Raw genomic sequence first — 24,506 nt, forward strand, 5'->3', positions numbered from 1 at the left:
TTTTTTCTTACAACGAATTATTGGGGCAAGTGCCCCCCCCCTCGGTTCCGCCGCCCCTGTATTGACGGGTTTAATTATTTGCCCCTCCCATTCATAAATCCTGCTCTAAATACCACTCTGCACGCAGCTAAAATTTTACAACATTCACTTTTATTTTCTTAATTTTCTTTTATGGTGGCGTCTCCTGCATTCTTTTTAACTATGATATTTTCTATCAAGTGAATAATGCATCTTGTCAATATTTATTTTTTATTGCTTGTAATTATAATGACGATTGTAATATTGCTTTGTAAAACTTGAATGTATTACCTTTGTATGTCATATTGCATATTTATCATGAACGCAGAAATAAAATAGAATAAAATCAAATCATATTTTCTTCGTCTTTCTTCTATTCCCCTTCTCTCCACATTGAACGTGTTTATTTTGGAATATAAAAAAAAATTAATAACCGTTAGATTATCCAATTGAGAAACATTAATAAGCCAATGAAGCCATGGGGTCGCGTATGGGTGTGTCTATCATCCGAGTGCCCCCCCCCCCCCTCTTCCCCGGGTTAATAAGAAAAGAAAATCTTAATTGGAATTTAAATTTACTTTTAAAAAGTATATGAACATAGGTCAATTAATCTGCCAACTATGAAATAGGATCTCTTTAGATAATTATATTGGCAAAATAACAACAAATCCGCAGCGGGAAACAAAGATTTTGTTTGTTGTTGCCAAGTCTTTACGATACGAGATCATGCATCGTACGTGCGCGTGGCAGTGGCGAATCGAATTAACGTACGTTTACATTTTATAGACTGCATTTACGCCTACGACATACGTTTGTTTTGTCAGTCAGGAATCGACGAACAATTGCGTCATCGTAAATAAATGATTTTGATACCTCATGTTCATCAGATTTGAGGGATTTTTCTGATCATAGGACCTAGCAGAGTACCGTATGGTATAACGGCGAAAAGGTTCGTAAATTTGTTTTATTGTAGGCCTAGTCGTGTGTTTTCCATGACCATGTGTTTGTGTGACTGTTGGCATGATGAAGAATCTTGACTTGTCTTGGGATTGGGAAGGGCCGGGGCCGGCCGGCCGGGGGCACGGCCGGGGTCTATGCCTGGCTCATGAATGTGAATGCTGCTGAGACTCAGTGTTTAAAAGCCTCAAGACCTACACAGGAATAACCGTCGTTTCTGGCGATTTATTCAACAATGTCTGACATTTTACTGTAATCCCCATTCACCGACGATAAAGTGTTCATGTGGGCTCGCATGTGTTGTCACACCCACTCATTCAATGACAATGTCAATGAACAAGGCAAGGTGGTCACACCCTCACTTTTGTCAATCCACTGTCCACCATGTCCACAGTTGGGTGTAATTTTACACATCGAATTTACAAGAGTTTATAAACTACAAACTTTCAATGCTTGATATTCCATTTTTAAAATACTTTAAACGATATAGGCTAGATCATAGATGAAAAGGCATGAAAATTATACTTTACGTTTACCGATGTTTATCTTAGTTGGGTTAGACACAGTCACAGGAAAAACTATCAAAATGGCAGCCAAACTATGAAATATTTACAAACGAATGGAGAGGGCGTCAACAATTTACGAATGTGATATCGATACACTCATGGTTTCAAATCGTCTCGTGTGTGAAGGATTCATACACTCATGGTTTCAAATCGTCTCGTGTGTGAAGGATTCATATGCACCTGGTGCACGCGAATCTTTCACACCCTTTTTACTAAAATAACTATGACTTTACATCGTAGCTAAGAATTATAATTACGCTATGACACTTACCGAACCATATGGATCGTTTGTTGAATTCTCTTTGCTGTTTTTTTTAATAAAATAAGAGCATTTTTCGTGATCTTCACGTAGATGCCTCTGGATCAGCGTTGATATCAACTTTTGCCTAAAGAGGGCGCGCGATATTATTCACAAAGCCGGTAGGCACTTAAGAACCAAGTTTGAAAGGATACTCGTAAAATTATGTCACTCTCGCCGATGAATATTCATTAGATCGTGCGTGTTCAATACACACTGAGTGCATGCATGCAGAGAGTTTGTATTGAACACGCACGACCACGATCTAATGAATATTCATCGCGAGAGTGACGTAATTTTACGAGTGTCCTTTCAAACTTGGTTCTTAAGTGCCTACCGTACCTTTGTTTACGGTGTTGCAAGCTAGCTGCATTCTAGGCGATCAGCATTATTTTCTTGCTCGTTCAATCCACTTTCATCATCATCTTGTCAAAAGATGGCGTACTTTACCAATAAGTATATACATGAGATGCAACCTGTTGATTTTTGGTACAATTTCCTATTATGCGCTGACGACTTGAATTGAGAATGTTCGATACGAAAAATTGCTTTTCGATTGTTGTTTGCGTACTTTCCACCGCAGTATTAAGGACGGATCGAACGGAGTATCCTGGTTGAGACTTGGAGGTAAGCGATAAAAACACTTTTATAAATAATTTCCAATTCATTTTTAAAACAAACTTAAATCATTAAAAAAAGAATACCATAGTGGAGAAATACTGAAACGTTTGGCTTTTTTCATTCCCTCACATTCGTGTGATGAATGAAAACGTCAAAGTCCACTATGAAACCACATGCGTTGTGCGAGGTTAGTATTACTACCCTCTCATGTTGTGTGAGTGATATCGATATTGCATTACCACCAGCACACTTACAAGGCAATGTACGAGTACAATAATACGATACACTACTCAAAGACAAACGATGATAGTTATAATCGCTATATATCGAGACATTTATAAAGTTAATAATGATAATGACGTCATTCAAGATGGCAACTTGCAAGAAAAACCGTCAGGTCAGGTGAAAATGTCTTAGATGACAGATTTCTCAATAATCCAGTGGATTTTTTTCAATAACTCCGGTCCAAGGTATGCAATTACTTAAGTTATTTATATTTCCCTGATAATGGAAACCATGAAACAGTAAATTTCACTCAAAAAACAGTTTTAAATCGCGATCTATAAAACGCTAGTTCACTATGACTATACTGTACGTTGTCTGTAGCCACGGGCCCACAAGCTCTTCAGTCTATGTATGGTGAGTGAAGCCAATGTACATGTAGTTCAGCGGAACAACCAAAATACAGAGACTGAAGCTTTTGGTCACTCAAGACCTAGCCTTGTTGAGGACTCTGTGATGATTATACTTTTACATCACGGAGCCTTGAAACCCTCCCCATATATAAACACGGACAGTAGAGGTGTTAGGTGCACGGCCAATATGGGAGACTCTCTTGCTTTGCAAAAGAGTAAAGAAACAACACCAACAAAAACATAATTTTTTCCACCCAAAATTTTATCTCACTCATCACTGAGGTCAGAAGCCCATTTTTGGTTTCTACATTTGCCACTCTCCACCCAGGTGTAGTAAATGGGTACCCGGTACGATTCCTTGAATGCTAAAGCTGGAGTAATAGTATGCAGCACTTAGAAACATGAAGCGCTATGTTGCATCAACTTCAATCATATCACCTAGAGCTGATAATACATTGAGACCATCTTCTGATTCCTCATCCTGAAAAGGCAGGTGCTTAAAGGACAAGTCCACCCCAACAAAAAGTTGATTTGAATAAAAAGAGAAAAATCCAACAAGCATAACACTGAAAATTTCATCAAAATCGGATGTAAAATATGAAGACATTTTAAAGTTTCGCTTAATTTCACAAAGAAGTTATATGCACATCCTACCTGTATGCAAATGAGGAGACTATGACGTCATCCACTCACTATTTCTTTTGTATTTTATTATATGAAATATTCTAATTTTTTACTTATTGTCAAGTGATATAACGATTAATTCCTCCCTGAACATGTGGAATTAGCATTGTGTGATACCATATAGTTCTGTCAGTCTACATGTAGTTGGCCCTTATTGTCAAATCTATAAAAAATGGAATATTGTATAATTCAAACAATAAAAAACAAAAGAAATATTGAGTGATGGACATCATCGACCTACTCACCTAGTTGTGCATATCACTGATTTGGTGAAAAATAAGCGAAACTTTTAAATGTCATAACTTTCTTATTTTACATCTGATTTCGATGAAATTTTCAGCACTATGCTAGATTGATTTTTCTCTATTTATTCAAGTCAGCATTTTCCTGGAGTGGACTTGACCATTAAATTCTGGCATCACATGTAGCTCATACATGTACATGTACCTCTTTCACAAACCCATCCTCCAATTATCTGCCTAAGAGTAATGCGGATAATTCAATAAAAATTGCATTCACAAACTCTGAAAATAATCCGCACTATTTTTTTACGAGCGCCCGACCTGAAAAAGGCGGAGAATTGTCATGGCAACTGCACACACCCCCTCCGATGGGGTTGTGTTGGAACATAGTGACCTTTTGTGACCACACCATGGCAATTATCAGCATTACTTTGGAAATGCGTTCACAAAGCCAAAATCTGGTCCCAATGCTGCATTGCTGCTACATGTATTATGCGGATAATTGCAGCATCGAAATAATGCGGATAACTCTGGTCCCGCTCCGATTTTACAACCAAATTATGGGGATATTATCCGCATAATCCAAATTATGGGGATATTATTCCCCATAATTGGGTTTGTGAAAGGGGTATTATTTGTTTTTCTTGGGATATTCTCAAATTTTGATGGCATCCATTTTGAACCTTGGATACCATACATTACAATTTAATACATTTATGATTTTCTAATACAATACATTTAAAACAAAATTGCACATTTTTTCTGCTATTTTTCAGAGTGAACTTCCCCTTACAGTAATACAAACTTAAAGAGAAATACATGTACCAGTAGTTGCAGTAAGCACTGATTTCATGAGAAAGTCTGTAAAACCAGGCTTAATTGTCAGTATATCATCGAGGATCTAGATCTGGTACAGTTACATAAACTGACCTTTGTGAAATCTTGAAATCTACACTGAAAAATGTTCACGCTGAAGATCACCAACACAGATAAGCGCACTTGGGACAGTGTATTATTATTGCTCTGAATGTCGGCCCGACGCTTGACCCGAATCCTGCGCTTATTTGCTAATTTCTCAGCAATTACACAATTTTTCCCGAATCCTTTGGGACATATTTTTTTTATACAAACAGACACTTTGGTGGTCATTTCATTGGATTCCGTACGAACTAATTTTGATATCGTTACCACAACTGGCATTTACCTTTAATAGGCAACTTGCAGAAGATACAAGTCCTGCTAGTGTCAGTAATTATTCATTTTTTTCTCTCTTTTTTTTTTTAATGTTCATGTACACTGTTTTTCTCCAGGTTCTGTGCCTACATTATAAAGCAGTGAATCACTTGAGAAGTCAATTTGAGGACAGAAAGGCTTGTTACCATGACAACCACACCGCAGAATGGAGGGGTTGATAATCATTGGGTTGCCCCGGACCTACCCTCCCGCTGCACTTGGCATCTTGGTATGGAGAAAGGGAAGAGCCCCCACAGACATGATATGAGGTACTGAATAACCCCCACCCCCCTCTAAACAAGCGTTGGGGCATTTTTTCAGCACTCGGCACTGACTAAACATTCAACCCTGACGACTGAAAATTTTAAGTGAGATTATTTGTTTTTATTCATACATTAATGTAGCTATTAAAGAAATGCTGGTCTGTGCCTGTGTAGTTGTTTTCATAAGAACTACTTGTCAGTGCTGAATGCTGGTAACTTTTGTTAAACTTTTCCCAAAATTATATGCCTTCAAAAATAGTAAATAAGAAGGACCAACCAAACAAGATTCAACATTCTAATAGTCTGATAGAACGAAATTTATTTTGATATGTTGGATGAAAAACAAAAGATTTTCATACATGTACATGTAAGTTCATTACCGTACTGACATTTTTTTTAATCTAACATGATTATGTTGACAAGTCTGTTTTTTTTTTTTTTCACTTTTTTCAGAGTAATCTGAGATGGGAATCCTTACAAATGCAGCAACAAATGCAAAAAAAATATATTATTATTTATCAAGAAAAGCAATGAGAGATAGTATATGACTTCACCAGAAATTATTGTAATTATTGGACTCTCCCAATTTGCACATTTTGAAGTACAGTTAAAGAGAAATTCCAGTAGTTGCAGTAAACACTGATTTCATGAGAAAGTATGTAAAACCAGGCTTAATTGTCAGAATATCATCGAGGATCTAGATCTGGTACAGTTACATAAACTGAACTTTGTGAAATCTTGAAATCTACGCTGAAAAACATTCACACTGAAGATCACTAACACAGATACATGTAGGTACACGTGGGACAGTGTATTATTGCTAGAATAAAGACCCGACGGAAGTGACCGAATCTGCGCTTATTTTGCTTATTTCTCAGCAATTACACAATTTCTCCCAGAATCCTTTGGCACATATATTTATATTCATACAAACAGACACTTGCGTGGTCGTTATATTAGATTCTGTCAAAAGTCAATTTGAGATAGTTACCAAAACTGGAATTTATCTTTAAACTTATACATGTAACTGCCTGAGTACTGTCTTTCTGTTTAATCTTTGATGTTATAAACTATTACGTGTATTTACTGTGTCAATATCTTGTGTTTGGGTTTGGCCACCGAAATCCACGTAATCTTTAATGCAAGTCATCTTTGTATGGCTTGCAAGAAAATCCGTCTGAGCAACAGTGGTGATTACACATGAATGTTTGTCAATTGCATGTATCATGAAATTAGTCATCAACGGATATCCTGTTCATATCTTTGACAAACTTCATGAACTGACGAGAGAATGTTTAAGAATCATGTGTTGAAACTTTAATTCTTATTTTTAGTTAAATGTTATCCAGACAAAAACGGAGGTCGATTTGCCCTGGAAAAGAAAAATATGATGTTTTTGTCTCACCTGCATAGCAGAGTGAGACTATAGGCGCAGCTTTTCCGACGGTGGTGGCGCGTCAACATCAAATCATAACCTGATGTTAAGTTTTTGAAATGACATCATAACTTAGAAAGTACCTGTATGTGGACCTAGTTCATAAAACTTGGCCATAAGGTTAATCAAGTATTACTGAACACCCTATTAGAGTTTCATGTCACATGACCAAGGTCAAAGGTCATTTAGGGTCAATGAACTTAGACCATGTTGGGGGAATCAACATCAAAATCTTAACCCGAGGTTAAGTTTTTGAAATGTCATCATAACTTAGAAAATATATGGACCTAGTTCATTAAAGTTGGACATAAAGTCAATCAAGTATCACGGAACATCCTGTGCAAGTTCCAGGTCACATGATCAAGGTCAAAGGTCATTTAGGGTCAATGAACTTTGGCCGAATTGGGGGTATTTGTTGAATTACCATCATAACTTTGAAAGTATGTTGGTCTAGTTCATAAATCTTGGACATAAGAGTAATCAAGTATCACTGAACATCCTGTGCGCATGTAAGGTCACATGACCAAGTTCAAAGGTCAATGAACTTTGGCCATAATGGGGGTATCTCTTGAATTACCATCATAACTTTGCAAGTTTATTGATCTGACTTTTGAAACTTGGACATAAGAGTAATCAAGTATCACTGAATATCCTGTGCAAGTTTCAGGTCACATGATCAAGGTGAAAGGTCATGTGAGGTCAATGAATTTTGGCCACATTGTGGGTATTTGTTGAATTACCATCTTACATGTATTGGTCTAGACTTCATAAAACGTGGAAATAAGAGTAACCAAGTATCACTGAACATCTTGTGCGAGTTATACATGTAGTAGTTTTCAAATTCAGCAATGCTGCTATGTTGAATGGCGTGATGCAGGTGAGACGGCCAGAGGCATTCCACTTGTTAAAGATATAGAGGTCTGTTATATCAACTGCTTTAATCCCGCTCACTACAATCAATTCCCCCCCCCCCCCACCCCGCTCTCTTTCTCTTTTTCGTTCTGCAGACTCTGTTATATGTCTAGCATAATATCTGCATGTACATGTACACATGCTGGTGTAGACTCTCTTAGTGTTTTTTTACAAGCCAGGAAATTTAATTGATTTATCATAATTGGTTATTGTAAATTTGATTAAGAGGCAAAAGAAAATTATAGACCAACCAGGCAGATTCTTGCAGGCCACTAGAAATATTAGGTCAAGCTCTTTAATTACATGTACATGTACACGCTGAGCTAATAACTACATACCTTAAAAGTACATACTGTATATGGCATTCGTTCAATTCATAGTCATGAAATTAATACCTGTACATGCATGTATGTTGCTCATTGGGACACAATTCTATTTTCATCAGTTGATAACGTGCAACACCATACAATATTTCTCTTTCGTATCCAAAATTATTCTGTTATTGACAATCGTCGGTTATCATTATTGGACATTATCAACGAAACAGCTGTCCGAAGTCAGCGAATAGATAACGCAGTCATATTTTACTTGATGATGATATCCAAATTTTATTTGAATATGGATGATGAGACCTACATGTATTGAAGAATTTTCCATTGTTCAAGTAGGGTGATTATGGAAAATGAAAAATATCATGAGAGAGTGATTCAAAGGAGTGTAAATGATAATCATCCAATAATCAAGAATAATAATGAATTGATATTAACAGTACATGTATAATGAAAGAGGAGGAGGAGATGGTGGCAGAGGAGGAATAGGAAAAAAAAGAAGAGGAGGGAAAGAGAAGGTAGGAGAAGAAAGAGGAGGGAAGGGAAGGAGGAAAGAATAGTTGATTGAAATGAAAAAGGATTCAGATGACATACTGGATTTCACAGGACTTTAAAAAAAAAAGTTAGAGTACTATGTCTACACTGTATGCTATAACGCATGTGGAAAAGGTAACTTTATAGCTTTTATAATTATCACTCAATTCTAAAATAAAGAGTCGTAAATTGTTTAGGATTTGTTTTCCAATAAAAAAATAAATGCCATTTCATCCCCAAAAGTTAAACTTGATTCTATACTGTAAGTAATTTATCACCATCCAAATGCCTATTCAGTGACACCAATCGTTGTTCATATTATCTTTACTTTAGACTGAATAATGTTTGCACTGGCTATCGTAAGACAAATTTATGAAGAACGATGGCAGTGAATGAAATTGCAAAATAAAATGTGTGTTTTAGGAGCCCGGCCCACTCTGAGTAAACTGACGTCTGTTTACAGTGTCAAAGATTGTCATAAGACTGACTTTATCTGTGTGTTTGACAGTAAATCTACATTCCATATTTTAGGTTCATGTCAAGTCATTCCATAGCAAGATACTACGGTATATGTAGATCTACAGTAATAAGGGATTGACAATAATCTAGGGGGGGGGGTCATTAGTATTTTCTGCATGGGAGATCCTGTTTCTGTTCAACATGTTTTAATGGTGCCTAATTACTAATACATGTACATTATCAGAAGTCTCCAATAGCACTTTATAGTAAATGTAGCATGATTAACCTGGCTTTAGCAGAGCAGCTGTTATGAGCACTGCATTTCAAGGATAGAATTGAAAATTATCTTTTGTGTTCATTGCAAAAATAATTGGGGGGTGGAAATTTCTTGGGCTTCATATTAAAAATGCCCTTCGGTCCTTTTTTCGTTGCATTTTGGGGGGGGTTCTTTTGTTTTATAGTCAAGGTGATAATAGACCAGGGCTGAGGGCTACCGCCCCCCACACACACACACATAAGAAAATTAGTTTTCTCATTGATTCTGTTTGATAGATGAAACTTCCAAGCTGACAAGTCCCTTCTCTCCCCCCCCCCCAATATTTCTTTCCCATCCTTGTTCATAGGCCTTATTTGCACTTTGATTTTCAAGATAATGTATGTAGGCCTATAGATCATGATAAAGAACCTCACACAGAGCGTGAATGGAAGTTCCTTGGGAGGGGGAATGTGCACTCATTTGTGTGGGAAATATTGATTGAATCCATTGATTAGATATTGGCTGGGGGAAAAATACATGTGGGGTAGGGGGGAGGTTTGGATGATTAAACATTACAGTAGTTCGCAATTGAAATTCATAGAGAGCACACTCCTCTAATAAACCATGGAGCTACCAGCTCCATACATGAATACTACCAGTGTCATGCCATATAAATCTCATTTGTTATGACAAGTTTTTAATGCACTTCATGTACATGTGTAGCTTTTGTATTGAGGAGCCACCTAGGTCACAGGAGAGTACATAATGTATAGCAACTACATGTATAAGCAAAAAAAAAAGTATTCATACATACAGATTTTTATGTGACATTGATAAACTGGCCAAGTATTTGTATTATTATTTTATGTGATAGAATTTATTTTGCTTTTATGGTTAGATTTTGGTTTTCTCTCTTTTTTCCACCTTTTTTCCTTTTCTTTCTTCATATTTCTTTCTACTCTATCTTCATCTCCTCATCATCCTCCCCTTTTTTTCATCATCTCCATTCTCTTTTCCTTTCTCTCTTTACCTCTCTTCCCCAGCATATCTCCTTTCTCTTGCTCCTCTTCTTATTATTGATTTACAAATTCAGAATATTAAATAAAATTCCATAGACATGTGAGGAATTGTAGATCATTTGCAAATAGGTTATAATTATTAACTGGATCGATAAATTTTCTAAATTTTTTTCAGTGAGAGCAATAAGATTCGTGAGAGAACTCAACCCAATGTCTTGAAGATGATCGGAAACACCCCCCTTGTCCGCATCAACAGCATTACAAAGGGGACGGGTCTCAAGTGCCAAATATGTAAGTCTTAATACACCCTTGAAGTAAAGAATCTTGAATTAAACCCCAATCTCCTCAAGCTGTAAAATTGCTGAAATTGCTGAAGTCTGTGCAAGAAAGCCGTTAACCAGAGTATTGTTCCCTCAGGGATGAAGTGGGCTAGTTGTTTTCTATTTTGCACTCTATCATTTGCTCGTGAATTTAATAAGCTCATCACCCCACCCCAAAAGAAGAAAGCAAAAGGTGGACCTGCTGTGTAGAAAAGCCTTCTCATTTTCTGAATAGAAGGGTAAGTGTCAAATACACAAATACAGTGTATTGTAATATTGAGTCACACATGAAAGAGGCTTCATGTGGAGAGCTCTCACGCTTACATGGACATACATGTATAACATTAATCGCAACCAGCAAATCCCATAATAGATCACAGATAGACGGATAGATATAAAAATAATTATCAATAATTATGGTAATAATGATTGTGTAATTATGATTAAAAGAGTTCAAAAATAATTCTGCTTGCCAGACATGAATACAGAGTTACACTCTGCTTTTCTTTGATGCATTCTGAGAAGAATGTACATGTATGAGCAAGTAGACTTGAACTCTAGAATGAAGCACCATCGGCTGGCATATGACATATCCAACAGGGTCATTTAAAACTCATTTGAGGTGGGGGCTGGAGAGGGGGGGGGTCAAATTTGCCATCCACACAAAGCAAGGAATGGACCAACTGGGAACATGCAATGCACATGCTGTGTGACCAAGCCTCAACAAAAGGGAAGAGAGGGGTGGGGCTTGACACAGCTTGCCATCCAGGATTCAGTGAGGATCTTACAAGGGATTTTTACAAGTGTACACAGGTGTATAAAAACACTATCTCTCCTATGTGCAAAGACACAGGAGGGGAGTGCTTGGATTGTTAACCCCACGTGACAAGGTTCAACTACATGTAGATGGATGGATAGATAGATAGATAGATACATATAGATAGATAGATAGATAGATATGATTAAAACAAAATTAAATAGAACATCCAAGCAAAAAAAAATGAACATGTGGAAAACCAATCAATGACGAGCATATATTAAAAAGATGAAAAAAACAAAACCGGAACACTATTGGACCATGTAGCATTATCGCTATTCTGTTGGATGTCTGAAGACCAAGTTTTGCAAAGGGTTTGATTAGTCTGCAGGTACAGACCTTTGGTTTTGCGTCGTTCGCACAGTGCATGATGGAGAGTCTGAAGTAGTAAGACTAGATTCACTATGTACTGTGGCTGCCTATACCAAATAGGTGACATGAGGGTTTGGTGGCTAGTCTTCACTCTAGACATGGTATGATTGGTTAAAGTGTCAAACATGAGTCTGTGCCTGCAGACTAGGTGTCTATTGTAATGCACTACATGAACACCTAGAAAACTTGACTGCTTCGCCAAGTAAGCAGGGTAGGAAATTATCTTCTTTTTTTATGGCGGGGCTGTATTTTTCTTCTACATTGGGGTGATAGCAGAAGTTCAGGGGCTATTTCTTTCATTTTATGAAGGGATAAGGGGCATCAAGCAATTATATGCACTGAAAACAAATTTATTCTGCCAGTTAGAATATTGATTTTCTAAATAATCTTTCATGACAAATCTAGGGGCAACTCTAAAAAGAATGGTTGCTTCAAAGCATGCATTTGGTGGAATTTAAGGGGCAATCAGGGCTGTCAGGGTGGAAAATATGCCTGTTGTCCTCATATACTGTATTTCCTTCATCATGAATGTATGTCTTTTGCTGCAAGTAATACCCCTTTCATAAACCCAATTATGCGGCTAATAGCAGCATAATTTGGTCGTAAAATTGGAGGAGGACAAGAGTTAACCGCAATTTTTATTGAATTATCCACATTACTCTTAGGCGGCTAATTGGAGGATAGGTTTTTGAAAGGGGTATAAGATAGGTCTGTACTGTGTCACAATGTGCTAAGTCATGCAGGTAAACAGACAATAGTGGATGACTTTGTGAATGAATGCAATGTTTACTCCTACTTTTCCACATGCTTTGTGTGTACACCAGATTGATGAAGACTTGCCCTCTTGAATACAAACACGGCTGACATTATTGCTCTACATTCCCTCTTGTTTGTGTTGTAGTTGAAGGTTCCTGTGGCTAAGGTCATGAAGAGTACTATAGACAAGTAATGAATGGGGAGGCAGTTCGCCTCATTTATTTTCAATTGTGATATTAAAAGAGAAATGTGCGGAGAAGTAATATAGTGGATGTATGGTACATGAAGATCATAAAAACATTGTCAATACAAAAAAATCATAACTATCTGCAATGGAACTGATGTATTAAAGGGGAAAGGGAGCTCAAAACAAGGATGGAATTGAGGCATACTACCCCAAAAAGTGATTATCCTCTGAAAGATACATTGGAGGCTTAGTAAGAGAATAACAAGCATTTTTTTAATGAATACTTTGTACATGTACTTGCAAAGCTAAAAGACGTGCATTTACGTTTTCAATTTATTTGTGATGGTAGTCATTTCAAACATGCATGCACTCAAGAGTGGGCATCTGCATATCAGTTGACATGTTACTCACAACCTGCGTAGTTCACATGATAATGTGCTTCTTCATATCCCCACTCGTAATACAAAGATAACTTTGGGAGATCGTGCTTTTGACTGTGCAGCCCCAAAGTTATGGAATGGTTTGCCATATGTAGTTAGATCCTGTCCATCAGTAGAAACGTTCAAACTTAAATTGAAAACCTATCTGTTCAAATAATTCCCATACATTTCTTTACCCCCTTTTCTTATTTTCTTTTCAAGCATCTCACCAGCTCTAAATTGCAGCGCAGTAGAACATGCACATAGTTTCTGCGCTACATGTATATATACATGTATCAGTATATATTATATTATTATTATTATTATACATTGAACCAGCTACCCTGTAAAAATGGAAAAATCACACAGGGGCTAGGGGAATGTACCCCTAAAATGTTTTTTTAAAAAAGAAGCCTTCATAGCAATAAGCATATCCAGTGTTGAAAATTTGGGACATAAGTTGTGAATAGTAGCCTCCAGACATAAAGAAATAATTTCGCCTGATTTGTGATCCAACTTTTCATGTTATTGAATTCATGATTTTCTGGGGGGGGGGGGGTCAAACCAACCTTTCTAAACAGTTTTTCATGCCCCACTCATTCTTTTGTTTTATGATCCCCCTGCTCTGCATCATGTGCATGAATGTGCCTTTATTTCTTCTTTTCTTCTCCAGTGGCCAAGGCTGAGTTTTTCAATGCCGGTGGTAGTGTCAAGGATAGGATCGCATTGAAGATGGTGGAAGATGCTGAGAAGGACGGAACGTTGAAACCTGGGTATACACTGATTGAACCAACATCAGGAAATACAGGTGAGGGGGATAGAGACGCCAGACTTCATGCCCTCACAACTTCCCATTTCAGGCCAATGCGGGCTTTGTTTTCAGCCTAAATTTCCATTCCATAGCATCACCAATTTTTAGAAAGCCATAGGAATCCCTTTTTATCCCCATTCCAGAGACTCTCGAATATGTGGTTTCTCATTCCAGTGTGGACCCATCATTGATTCAAGGGCCATTGAGAAACCCCCATTTACAAGACCATTATATAGCTCCAGACCTCCTTTTATTCGACTTTAGTGTGGCACATAGGGATCATAGGTATCATGTTGTAAATTGACTACCCCCCCCTGGGGTTTGTATTGTACAAAACTTTGAGACTTTGTGAGAGCCTGAGAGAACTGGCTTTGAGATGTTGTGACTTGTATTCAGGCCAGGAAAAAAACATTTTGGGGGCTACTTTTAGTCAAATTTAGATAGGGAGAGAGAGAAAAGAACAAAAAAACAAAACCCTGCATTTTCTTTCCTTTCATCAGTATTTTATCCGTTCTTTTTTTATGGTATAGGAATTGGTCTTGCTTTGGTAGCAGCCGTCAAGGGCTACCGCTGCATCATCGTCATGCCGGAAAAGATGTCCAACGAGAAAGTTGACGTCCTCCGTGCGCTTGGAGCCGAGATTGTAAGGACACCGACATCCGCGAGGTTCGATGCTCCCGAATCTCACATCAGTGTCGCACAGCGTCTGAACCGGGAGATACCGAATTCTGTGATTCTTGATCAGTACAGGAATGCTGGGAATCCGTTAGCGCACTACGATAATACGGCAACAGAGATTTGGCAACAGTGCAATGGTATGGATAGTTTTATTGTACCAGCTAGCATTCGAGTATACAGATTTTGGATTTTTGCACAATATTTGACCATTTTCCACATATTCTTGCATTGTTAATTTTACAATATTGGCTTGTTCAATTTTTTTTCTTTGGACCTTGTATGTGAAAAGCAAACCTCTGCCAAAACACAAGGAGTAAATATACAAGATCACCTTATTTAAAAGCTTTGGGGGCCTTTATTCAGATTCAAAAAAAATTCAAACAAAGTAAAAATACAAGGAAATTGATAATATTTACAATATTATCTTTAAGAATTTTTCCCCATGTACATTTTACACAGAAAATCATATTTTCAAAAATGTAAAATAGTAATTCATGAACGTAAGTTTTTTACATTGATTTATGAACATAAATTGTTTATATTTTATAAACGATTTATGTTTAATTAATGAACATGTTTTTTTTTAATTCAGATTAGCTAACATACGTGTAGGTTAGCTAATCTGAATTTAGAAAAAACAAGAATACTTATAATTTTTTTTTTTTGCTTTTGTACCATTTTCTAAAAACAATGTCAAATATACAAATTAAAAAGGTAAAATAATGAACATACTATGCATAAAGTATTAAAAATCATGTACCTTGTCATAATCTTGTTTGCTACCCTCTATTGTTTTTAACTACAGGTAAAGTAGACATGGTTGTTTGTGGAGCAGGAACGGGAGGTACAGTGACCGGTATTGGCAGGAAACTCAAGGAACTCAACCCTCACATTAAGGTACAAAAAAGGACATTAGATACTAGTAATGATAATATATACAACTTCATATAAAGTGCCAAATCCACTCAGGGCACATAAAGAAATTAAGAAGTGAATAAATAGGGTTTTAAGAACATTTTTGAAGATTTCACGGAGGAACAATTTTCTATTACTTCAGGAAGCTTATTCCACAGTATCGAATATGCATGAACAAAGGATCTTTCCATCCAAGTTTTTGTTTAACTTGAAGTTGAATCTGATGTTGAAGATTGTGTTTGGGGCCCTGATCGATGAATGCAATGAAAAGGAGAAATAAAATTACATGCCTGAAGCATGAACTCATACATATATCCTCATATAAAGGTACAAAAATAGTGATTTCATTATGGTTTTCCAAGTGTGCCCTCTTACATATACTCTCATAAAGGTAAAAACAAAATTGTGATTTCAAGAAAGTGACCAAAGTGTGCTCTCACATGTATCTGTGCTGTTTAACCCTAAAAAGACTGGGGGGGGGGGCCTTTTAGGCCCCCCCCCTGTACATAAATCGCGATAACTTTTTTGCGCATGAAGCGTTCGCACCGCCATTTCATGACTTTTTTCTCTTGAGTTTTGCGCAACTTTTGATACCAAATTTGTATACCCCCATGCCGCGGTTGCGGAGTTACGTAACATTTTCGTATCACATGTCACGTAAGAAATTTAAATTTGTATTCGTTTGTGTGTAATGTGTATGGTATTTGAATGAATGTTATACACATTGTTTTCTAACTACATTTTTATTTGTTTCTTTCTATATTATGTCACTTGTGAATTCAAGTAGCAGTTCTAGGATATGAAAATAATGAAAAACATTGCATAAAAAAATAAAGAAATACATAAGAAATGCAAAATAAAGAAATACATAAGAAATTAAAATAAAAGAAAAACATAAGAAAAGTAGTGCAAAATACCAGAATCGCTTGCACAACTATATTCTTGGATGCAGGAAACACTGAATAGACAAGTAATGTCACACTTTAGTTGATTATGCTATAATTGATATTGAATAAGTTATATATTACACAAACCCAAAATATATCTAGAATACTCAAGAATTTGCAAACAGGAATTTATGGACCGCAATAGGTACCAAAATATGAAAAATTCAATTTTTTTATAAAAATTTGCATATTCGCATAATTAATTATGAATATAAATTGCATAAATTATGTGATATCTCCTATGCTTTGTTTTCACCAGCTAGTGTACATGTAACACATCACTTGTGCATCTTCCAAGATTGCTTTGTCTCATTGCAAGAGAGTGTAATGCAATAAAACATGCCAATTATTGTATTTCTCTACATAACGCATGCGGAGTACTTATTTGCATATTTAGTAATTACTAATTTGCATAAGCATATCTAATAATTCAAGCATGAAACAACACAATTCCATGATAAACAACCTCTTCTTACAGCTGAAAACCTTGAAACGGGAATTTATGGACCGCAATAGGTACCAAAGTATGAAAAATTCAATTTTTTGATAAAAATTTGCATATTCGCATAATTAATTATGCATATATTAAAAAATACAATGAATATCAGTATTTTGACTATGTTTTCTTTTAGAGGACATGACAAAAGATGTGTGTGCCAAATTTGGTTGCGATCGGACGACCAACGGCCGAGATCTTAGGGGGGGGCCCAAAAGGCCCCCCCCCCAGTTTTTCTAGCCTCCAAAATAGCCCAGTCTTTTTAGGGTTAAATCAAATGCACAACAGGTGGGGGCAGATCAGGCAACATCCCCTCTTTGATTTTTTAAGGAGTAGATTACAAAAATGAAAAAGAGGAGAAAAGGAAAGAAAGGGGGGAAAAAATGCAATATGAAAATGAGAGGTGAGATCACTGTATAGTCCCCCTGTTATCCAATGGGTGGATTTGGGCAGCTCCAACTTTCCTTGATTTTGATTGGCTGAGAAGCGCTGTTACTATCGTATGATAAAACAGACTTTGTAGGATGTACAATCTGACGTATTCTTTCATGAAACGCTCTCCAAAGTGGCTTCAGTTCATGACCTTTGAACTCGTCGATGAACAGATAGGCCCGAATTTACAAAGGTGGTTTTGAAAACCCACGGTTGAGTCCATGGTTTATTCAGATTTCCTGTTATGCTTATTTTACCGCGTATATTAAAAAATGCCAAATGCTGATGTGCACTTTTGTCACAGTACACCAAATTGACTCTTGTTGCTGTTATCCACGCTTTTTCATTCATGAGTCCACTCTTCAAACAGTGCACTCGTGAATAAAATAGCGTATCTAACCATGGTAACAGGCGTCAATTTGGCACACTGTGACAAAAGCGAGCATTAGCATTGGACATGTTTGACCCACGCGCCCAATACGCGGTAAATTAAGCGTAACTTATACAGGAAATCTGCATAAACTATGGATTCAACCATGGGTTTTCAAAACCATCTTTGTGAATTCTGGCCTTAATGACACCTAGGTTTGTAAACTATTGATTACCCTGCAGGTTGTTGGAGTTGATCCCTTAGGTTCAATCCTTGCCCAACCAGAGAAACTAAACGAGACGGACGTCACCAGCTACGAGGTGGAGGGAACCGGTTATGATTTCATTCCTACTGTCCTTGACCGGACAGTCGTTGATATGTGGCTCAAGATAGGGGACAAAGAATCCTTCTTGATGTCGAGGAGATTGATCAAGGAAGAAGGACTCCTCTGTGGTAAGTCATTACCCCTTTTTGTGGAGAATGGAATAATCAGGGCATTGTTTCAGACACTTCCATTCAACGGATGTTACTCTAGAAAGGGGAAGGACTCCTATGTGGTAAGCTATCACCCTTGTTTTTATACAATGGAATAGTCAGGGCATTGTGTTCAAGACATGTCCACTAAATAGTCAGGGATGTTTTTCTAGATAGGAGATAAAGAATCCTTTCTGATATCCAGGAGATTGATAAAGGAGGAAGGACTTCTATGTGGTAAGATATCACCCTGTTTTTAGAAAATAGAATAGTTGGTACTTTGTTTACAATACACTTCCACTATGCAGTAAGGGACATCTCAAAATGGAATATCATGTACACTGCTCACAGAATTAGACCTCTGGAACTCTTATGTAGAGTACTGAAATGGTGACGTCACAATTTTTTTTTTGTGTGTGTGTATTTTAGAATTTTTAAATACCATATTTTGAAAGAGCATGATGAAACACCACCACTCCCAAAATTTGGTGCGAATCGGTCCATGGGGGCCGTAGATATGACCTCCTGAATACATAATTAGCCTCATTGAAGTCAATGTAGTATTGGCATGGTTCTAAAAGTTAGGAACCAGGTCAATAATACATTGACTTCAAAAGGGGTTATTATGTATTCAGGAGGTCATATAAGTTGTTTGATTTGTTTCCAAATTCTGTAGTTTTTATTCACTGATTCATTACCCATATCAATCATCCCTTTTCTTCTTTTTCTGTTTTTCCTTTTAGGTGGTAGTAGTGGTGGATCAATGTGTGGTGCATTAGAAGCAGCCAAATCTCTGAGGGAAGGTCAAACCTGTGTTGTGGTTTTACCAGATTCTGTCAGGAATTACATGTGAGTTTTTGGTATTACTTGTTGGCAATCCCATGAAACAATCTACCCTTTTGTATTTATTTCCATTTTATTTCAGCAGGGTAGCCCTTTCAGTTACAATACTGCATACCAAGGGGCCCTGCACAATAAAAAAACAAATATATATAAATATCAATTTTCCCAAAAAAAACTTAAAATTATATACACAACTACAAATATATACTCAAGTAAAATCATATAAATTTAAAATGTACTTTCAAATCTTGTGGAATTGCCCTTTTATTTACAAAGTTACCCAAAATTGTTTGAATGACACTGAAAGACTTGAATCCTTATGGATCATTCACTAAAACTTTATTTGGGATGATAAATTATTGGCTGACATCCAAGAAATAATTATGAAACTATATCACATCAAAATAGTTGCGCAATTCAAAACATGTTCAAATTGAGCCTTGCCATCATGACGCCTGCATGCATATGGTTAATGTTGTCTTATTATTTTGTTTAATCTGCTTTGTTTATGTCAGGACCAAGTTTCTGTCCGATGATTGGATGGTTGAGAAGGAATTCATTGACAAGCATGTTGATAACACACCACAGCATTGGTGAGAATACATCACTCCCACATTGTACTTGTGATTACTTCTACTACTCGTATTAACATGACAACAGATAATTCTTCTGGATTTTACTATGCAACAATTTTTCTATTGACAACTACTGTAGCTTCTACTAATGTCTTGATTTGATAATACAGTTTCTACAACTTCTTTGGCAACAAAAATTTTATACATTCAATTTTATGATTTCTTTACACTATAATTTTACTAACTAAATTTACTTTTACTTTAATAATACTTCTACTCTGACTTATACTTTTAATACTTTCCCAGAAAGTTATACTATAACCACTGTTTCATCTTTATGAAACTCCAACCATTCATATTACTTGCTACTTGTTCTAGAACAGGAAGCAAGTAATGTGAAATAATGGAAATCCTGTTGATGGCAATGTTAGAAATTGTCCAATGTCGCCAATTTAGGCTGTAACTTGTCAAAAGTAGCCCACGAAAATAAAAATAAGATAATTTTTGGCCCGCTCTTCAGCATATTGATAATACATTTTGCTGTTTATCTTTCATTTTGAGTATTACTATAATGTTTGCTTATTATTAGAAACTTAATTTTGACTTCTATTACTTTGAATGTGTCATGTCTAGGTGGTGGAATCAGCCCATATCAATGTTAAAGCTAGGAGCTCCATTGACCGTCCTCCAAACGGTCAGTTGCCAGGACGCTATTGATATCATGAACAAAGAAGGCTATGACCAGTTACCAGTGGTAGAAGATTCAGGGTAAGTCAGTCTGAAAGTTGTTAATGAAGACTGGTCAAGGGAGGCATGGGGAGTGTTTCATGCAACGAATTGTTCTGTGACATCTGTTATAAGCTACAGAAATCCCTGCATCTGATTGGCTCAGAGCAAAATAGTCAGTGAAAATATGTGATGGCTATGACCAGTTACCTGTGGTAGAAGATTTTGGGTATAAAGTCTGTGTGTAAGTTGTTCATGAAGACTGGAGGTACAACATAATTTTCACTGACATATGTTATAAGTTATGAGCATATGAATATTGTGATCACTAATGCTTTGTTGATCTTCCCTTTGGCAGTGTGACCAAGGTTTCTGATGTTTCACACATTCAACTTTCCAATTACTTTTGCCCATATTTCATTTTTTTTAATATTTTCTTTTAACAAGTCTGTCACAAGATCTGGGGAGGATCTCTGTAGCATCAGTGATATAGATATTCCAATGCTCATGATATTTGTATTTCTTATCCAATCTCACTCAAACTTTCATTGATCTTATTCTTTCATTTTTCTTCTTTCATACAAGCCAACTTGCTTCAAGTGGTTCATTCTCCTTTAACTATCATTTGAAATATATATCCTAATTTGAATTAAAGTATTAATTTTATACTCTACTTTGTGTAATCTACTTCTCATTTACAGTGATGTGAAGGGAGTGGTCACCCTTGGTAGTCTCATGTCCCAGCTGTTAGCTAATAAATGCAAGCCATCTACACCAGTAGCTGACTGCCTGTATAAACAATTTAAAACAGTGAGTATGAACAAAGACCAGTAGCACTTGTTTTTCCCCTGAAGTTATATATAAAAAAAATATTTAGCGAAAAAATTTGAAATTAAATCCTGGGACTATGTTTTTTTATTATTATTTTGTTTTTATTTCTTTATTACATTTTTTTGCAATTATTATTTTTTATGTTTTTTCAATGCCTTATTGTGTAATTGTTTTCATCTTTGTTTTATATTTATTTACTCATATTTTTCGGGGGGGGTCTACAAGATTCTAATTCTATAGATCCCTTCTTTTGCAGATCACTCTGGCTAGCATATCGAGTGTTGTAATTTTATGCAATCTTTGCCCACCACAGATAGAATCAATTCTGTGCCACATTAATTTCATGATGCAACCTGTAGAGTGCATTTGCATGAACTTTGCTAATTCAGCTCACAATAGCTTTTGATTGGTTTATTGTAAAGAAAAGCTTTGTGTGTACAGAGAATAATGCGATCCACACGTCAATATTGTGCATGTGTGTATGAGCAATAGACCTAATGCACTCTGTGTGTATTGTGAGTAGAATGTGTCTCGAGTCGAACTTGGCAGTCTTGTATGTGACTCTAGTCAGGCAATGAGTTGAATAGAATATAGAATGGTATTTAATATCCCAACATAAAATCAGCTCCCACAGGTCTTTGATTTTTTTTAACATGGTATTGCCTTTCTATGAAATTCCCTTCATCATCATCATCCATCGTAACATGATCATTGGTTTGTGTTTTGTTATTGTTCTTTTTACAGGTAACTTTGGAAACAACCTTGGGCAATTTGTCTCGATATTTGGATCACGATCACTTCGTTCTCATCCTACAGGATCAAAGACTCTGTAAGTTTGGATTTCTTTACCCATGTTTATAATTGTAGAGTACTTCTAATTAGTGATATTAATAATGACCACTTTTCTCTGGCACTCATAGCAATCACACTGCAAGACTCGCAGCACTTAAGGCCATCGCACACCTTACGACCCGACTGGTAGCCGACTGGCTTGCGACTGGTAGAGGGGAGATGAATCGCAAGGCAGTCATAAGCCTTGACACCGCACACCTTGCGATCCGACTCAAGCATGCGCTTTTTGCTTTATGGCATATCATCTGAGAAATTGCGCTTACTACTGCGTATGCGCGTTGTTTATTATAATACGCGTTCTGCTGTCTGATTGGCTGAAGGTTGGATTGAGCTTGTCATAAGTATTCAACATGTCAAATCCTTCCGATTTTCCTTGCTACTTGTCTCTGACCGGTCTGTGACTGTGAAGCTGACAAGCGCTATGAAATCACCTCTCCCCTCACCCAGTCGCAAGCCAGTCCGCGACCGGTCGAGTCGTAAGGTGTGCGGTGGCCTTAAGAATTTATGATAATAATTTTTTGATAGTAAACAGTTTCTTCTGTGCTGAGAGAACCATGATGTAGTAGAGCCTGACTGTGTTTCAATTGATATACAGAATTAGCACATTCCAAATGTTATTATGATTATTGTCATTAATATTGTATTCTCTCCGCACAGACTCTGCGAGCCAGACTGTGGCACAGAAGAAAATGATCTTCGGGATTGCGACGCGAATCGATCTCCTCCACCACATCACCCACAACCAACCAAAAGGCACTGTAAATGGTTCTTAAATGGTCAAGCTAATACATTTTTAAACAGTCAAGGGGGGTGTTTCACAAAGATTTAAGTATGACTTAGAATCGCACTTAAATGTCTAGTTGCTCGTAGTATAAAAGGCATGACAGCATTGGTCAGATCATGCCAAGAGGACGCGCACTACTGCGTATTGATCAATAAGATTGCGCGTTGCATATCATGTACGCGTCGACATTTAAGTGCGACCTAAGTCATACTTAAATCTTTGTGAAACACCCCCAGGAAATACAAGTAATGTGACACAAGTCACTCCACTTTCACGACATCACACATAACCAGCCACAAGGCACCGTAAATGGTTCTTAAACGGTCAAGCAAATACAATTTAAACAGTCAAGAAGTACGAGTAATGAGACACAAGTCACTCAACTTTCACAGCATCACACAGAACCAGCCACAAGGCACCGTAAATGGTCCTTAAACGGTCAAGCAAATACAATTTAAATGGTCAAGAAATACGAGTAATGAGACACAAGTCACTCCACTCCACGACATCACACAGAACCAGCCACAAGGCACCGTCGACAGTTTTTCGGTGGTCAATCATATTTCATTTGGACAGTCACTTGTCAATGGAAAACTTGGTGATTTTCAATTTATTCTAGCTTTCCATGTCCATAACTGTACACAGTGAGGGAGGCATTATTTTCATTGCTGAGTCGTGGGGATGCACATTTTCTGAAATTTTGCACAGTTCATTCTGAATAAAAACCCTTTCAAATTAGCTTAGTCAGTCCACTTCCTCACATGTATATTTAAGGTATTTTTTGTGCTGTAAAAACTTTCCTTGCATGCGGCCTTGTTCTTGTGGTAAATCTGATTAATACCAAGACAATTATTTGGCACATGTAAGAGATCATTTTGACACATCAAGTTAGGGATATGATTGTAGCAAATATATTTTCACTGGTTTACAAGGCAGTAAATTCAAGACATTGAATGGTGATGTTTCTTTTAGTTTATTAAAAGAACTTCTTCATTTTTTAAATACATGTAAAATAGGCAGAATATGAAATTATGTGTTGGGGAATTTTTCTTCATTTTCCTTTATGGTAAAATAAATACACCTAGTTTACATGTTCATTGTGTGTGCACTGTACATTCAAATAGTGTATATTTACATTTTATTTTCTCATCTATTTATTCTTGAAATAACTTATCCAAGATTCTTCAATAGTTTTCACCTTTTCAACCTACATTTCTTTTTTATTTTTGTGATCTATTTATTCTTGAAATTGGATTGTAACATGTTTTCAAGTAGAGTTTGAGTGTTTCTGTTATTAGGAGCTGAGAAGTAGCTTTTAACTTTGTGTTAATGTCTTATAAAAAGGATTTAGGGGAATTTTTGAAGGTCGGTTTACGCTTTGTTGTTTATTCTTGTGTCAAATGATTCCTGAAAAAATGGGGTCATGTTATATTCTGTTCA

General features: G+C 36.6%; 1 protein-coding gene across 1 annotated transcript; it reads left to right on the top strand.

The window, feature by feature from the left end:
- The first annotated feature begins 790 nt into the window (after positions 1-790).
- LOC121420397 (cystathionine beta-synthase-like) lies at positions 791-23,854 on the top strand. Its single transcript, XM_041615010.1, has 14 exons — positions 791-967; positions 5,332-5,523; positions 10,637-10,752; positions 14,006-14,140; positions 14,674-14,958; positions 15,627-15,718; positions 18,224-18,434; positions 19,199-19,304; positions 19,814-19,891; positions 20,507-20,641; positions 21,301-21,409; positions 22,175-22,259; positions 22,940-23,087; positions 23,303-23,854. Exons 2-13 carry the CDS (start codon positions 5,402-5,404, stop codon positions 23,053-23,055), a joined length of 1,590 nt encoding a protein of 529 aa, XP_041470944.1. The 5' UTR covers positions 791-967; positions 5,332-5,401; the 3' UTR covers positions 23,056-23,087; positions 23,303-23,854.
- The last annotated feature ends 652 nt before the right edge of the window (positions 23,855-24,506 follow it).

This window comes from Lytechinus variegatus, chromosome 8 (genome assembly GCF_018143015.1).
Source record: "Lytechinus variegatus isolate NC3 chromosome 8, Lvar_3.0, whole genome shotgun sequence".
Classification (NCBI taxonomy): Eukaryota; Metazoa; Echinodermata; class Echinoidea; order Temnopleuroida; family Toxopneustidae; genus Lytechinus; species Lytechinus variegatus.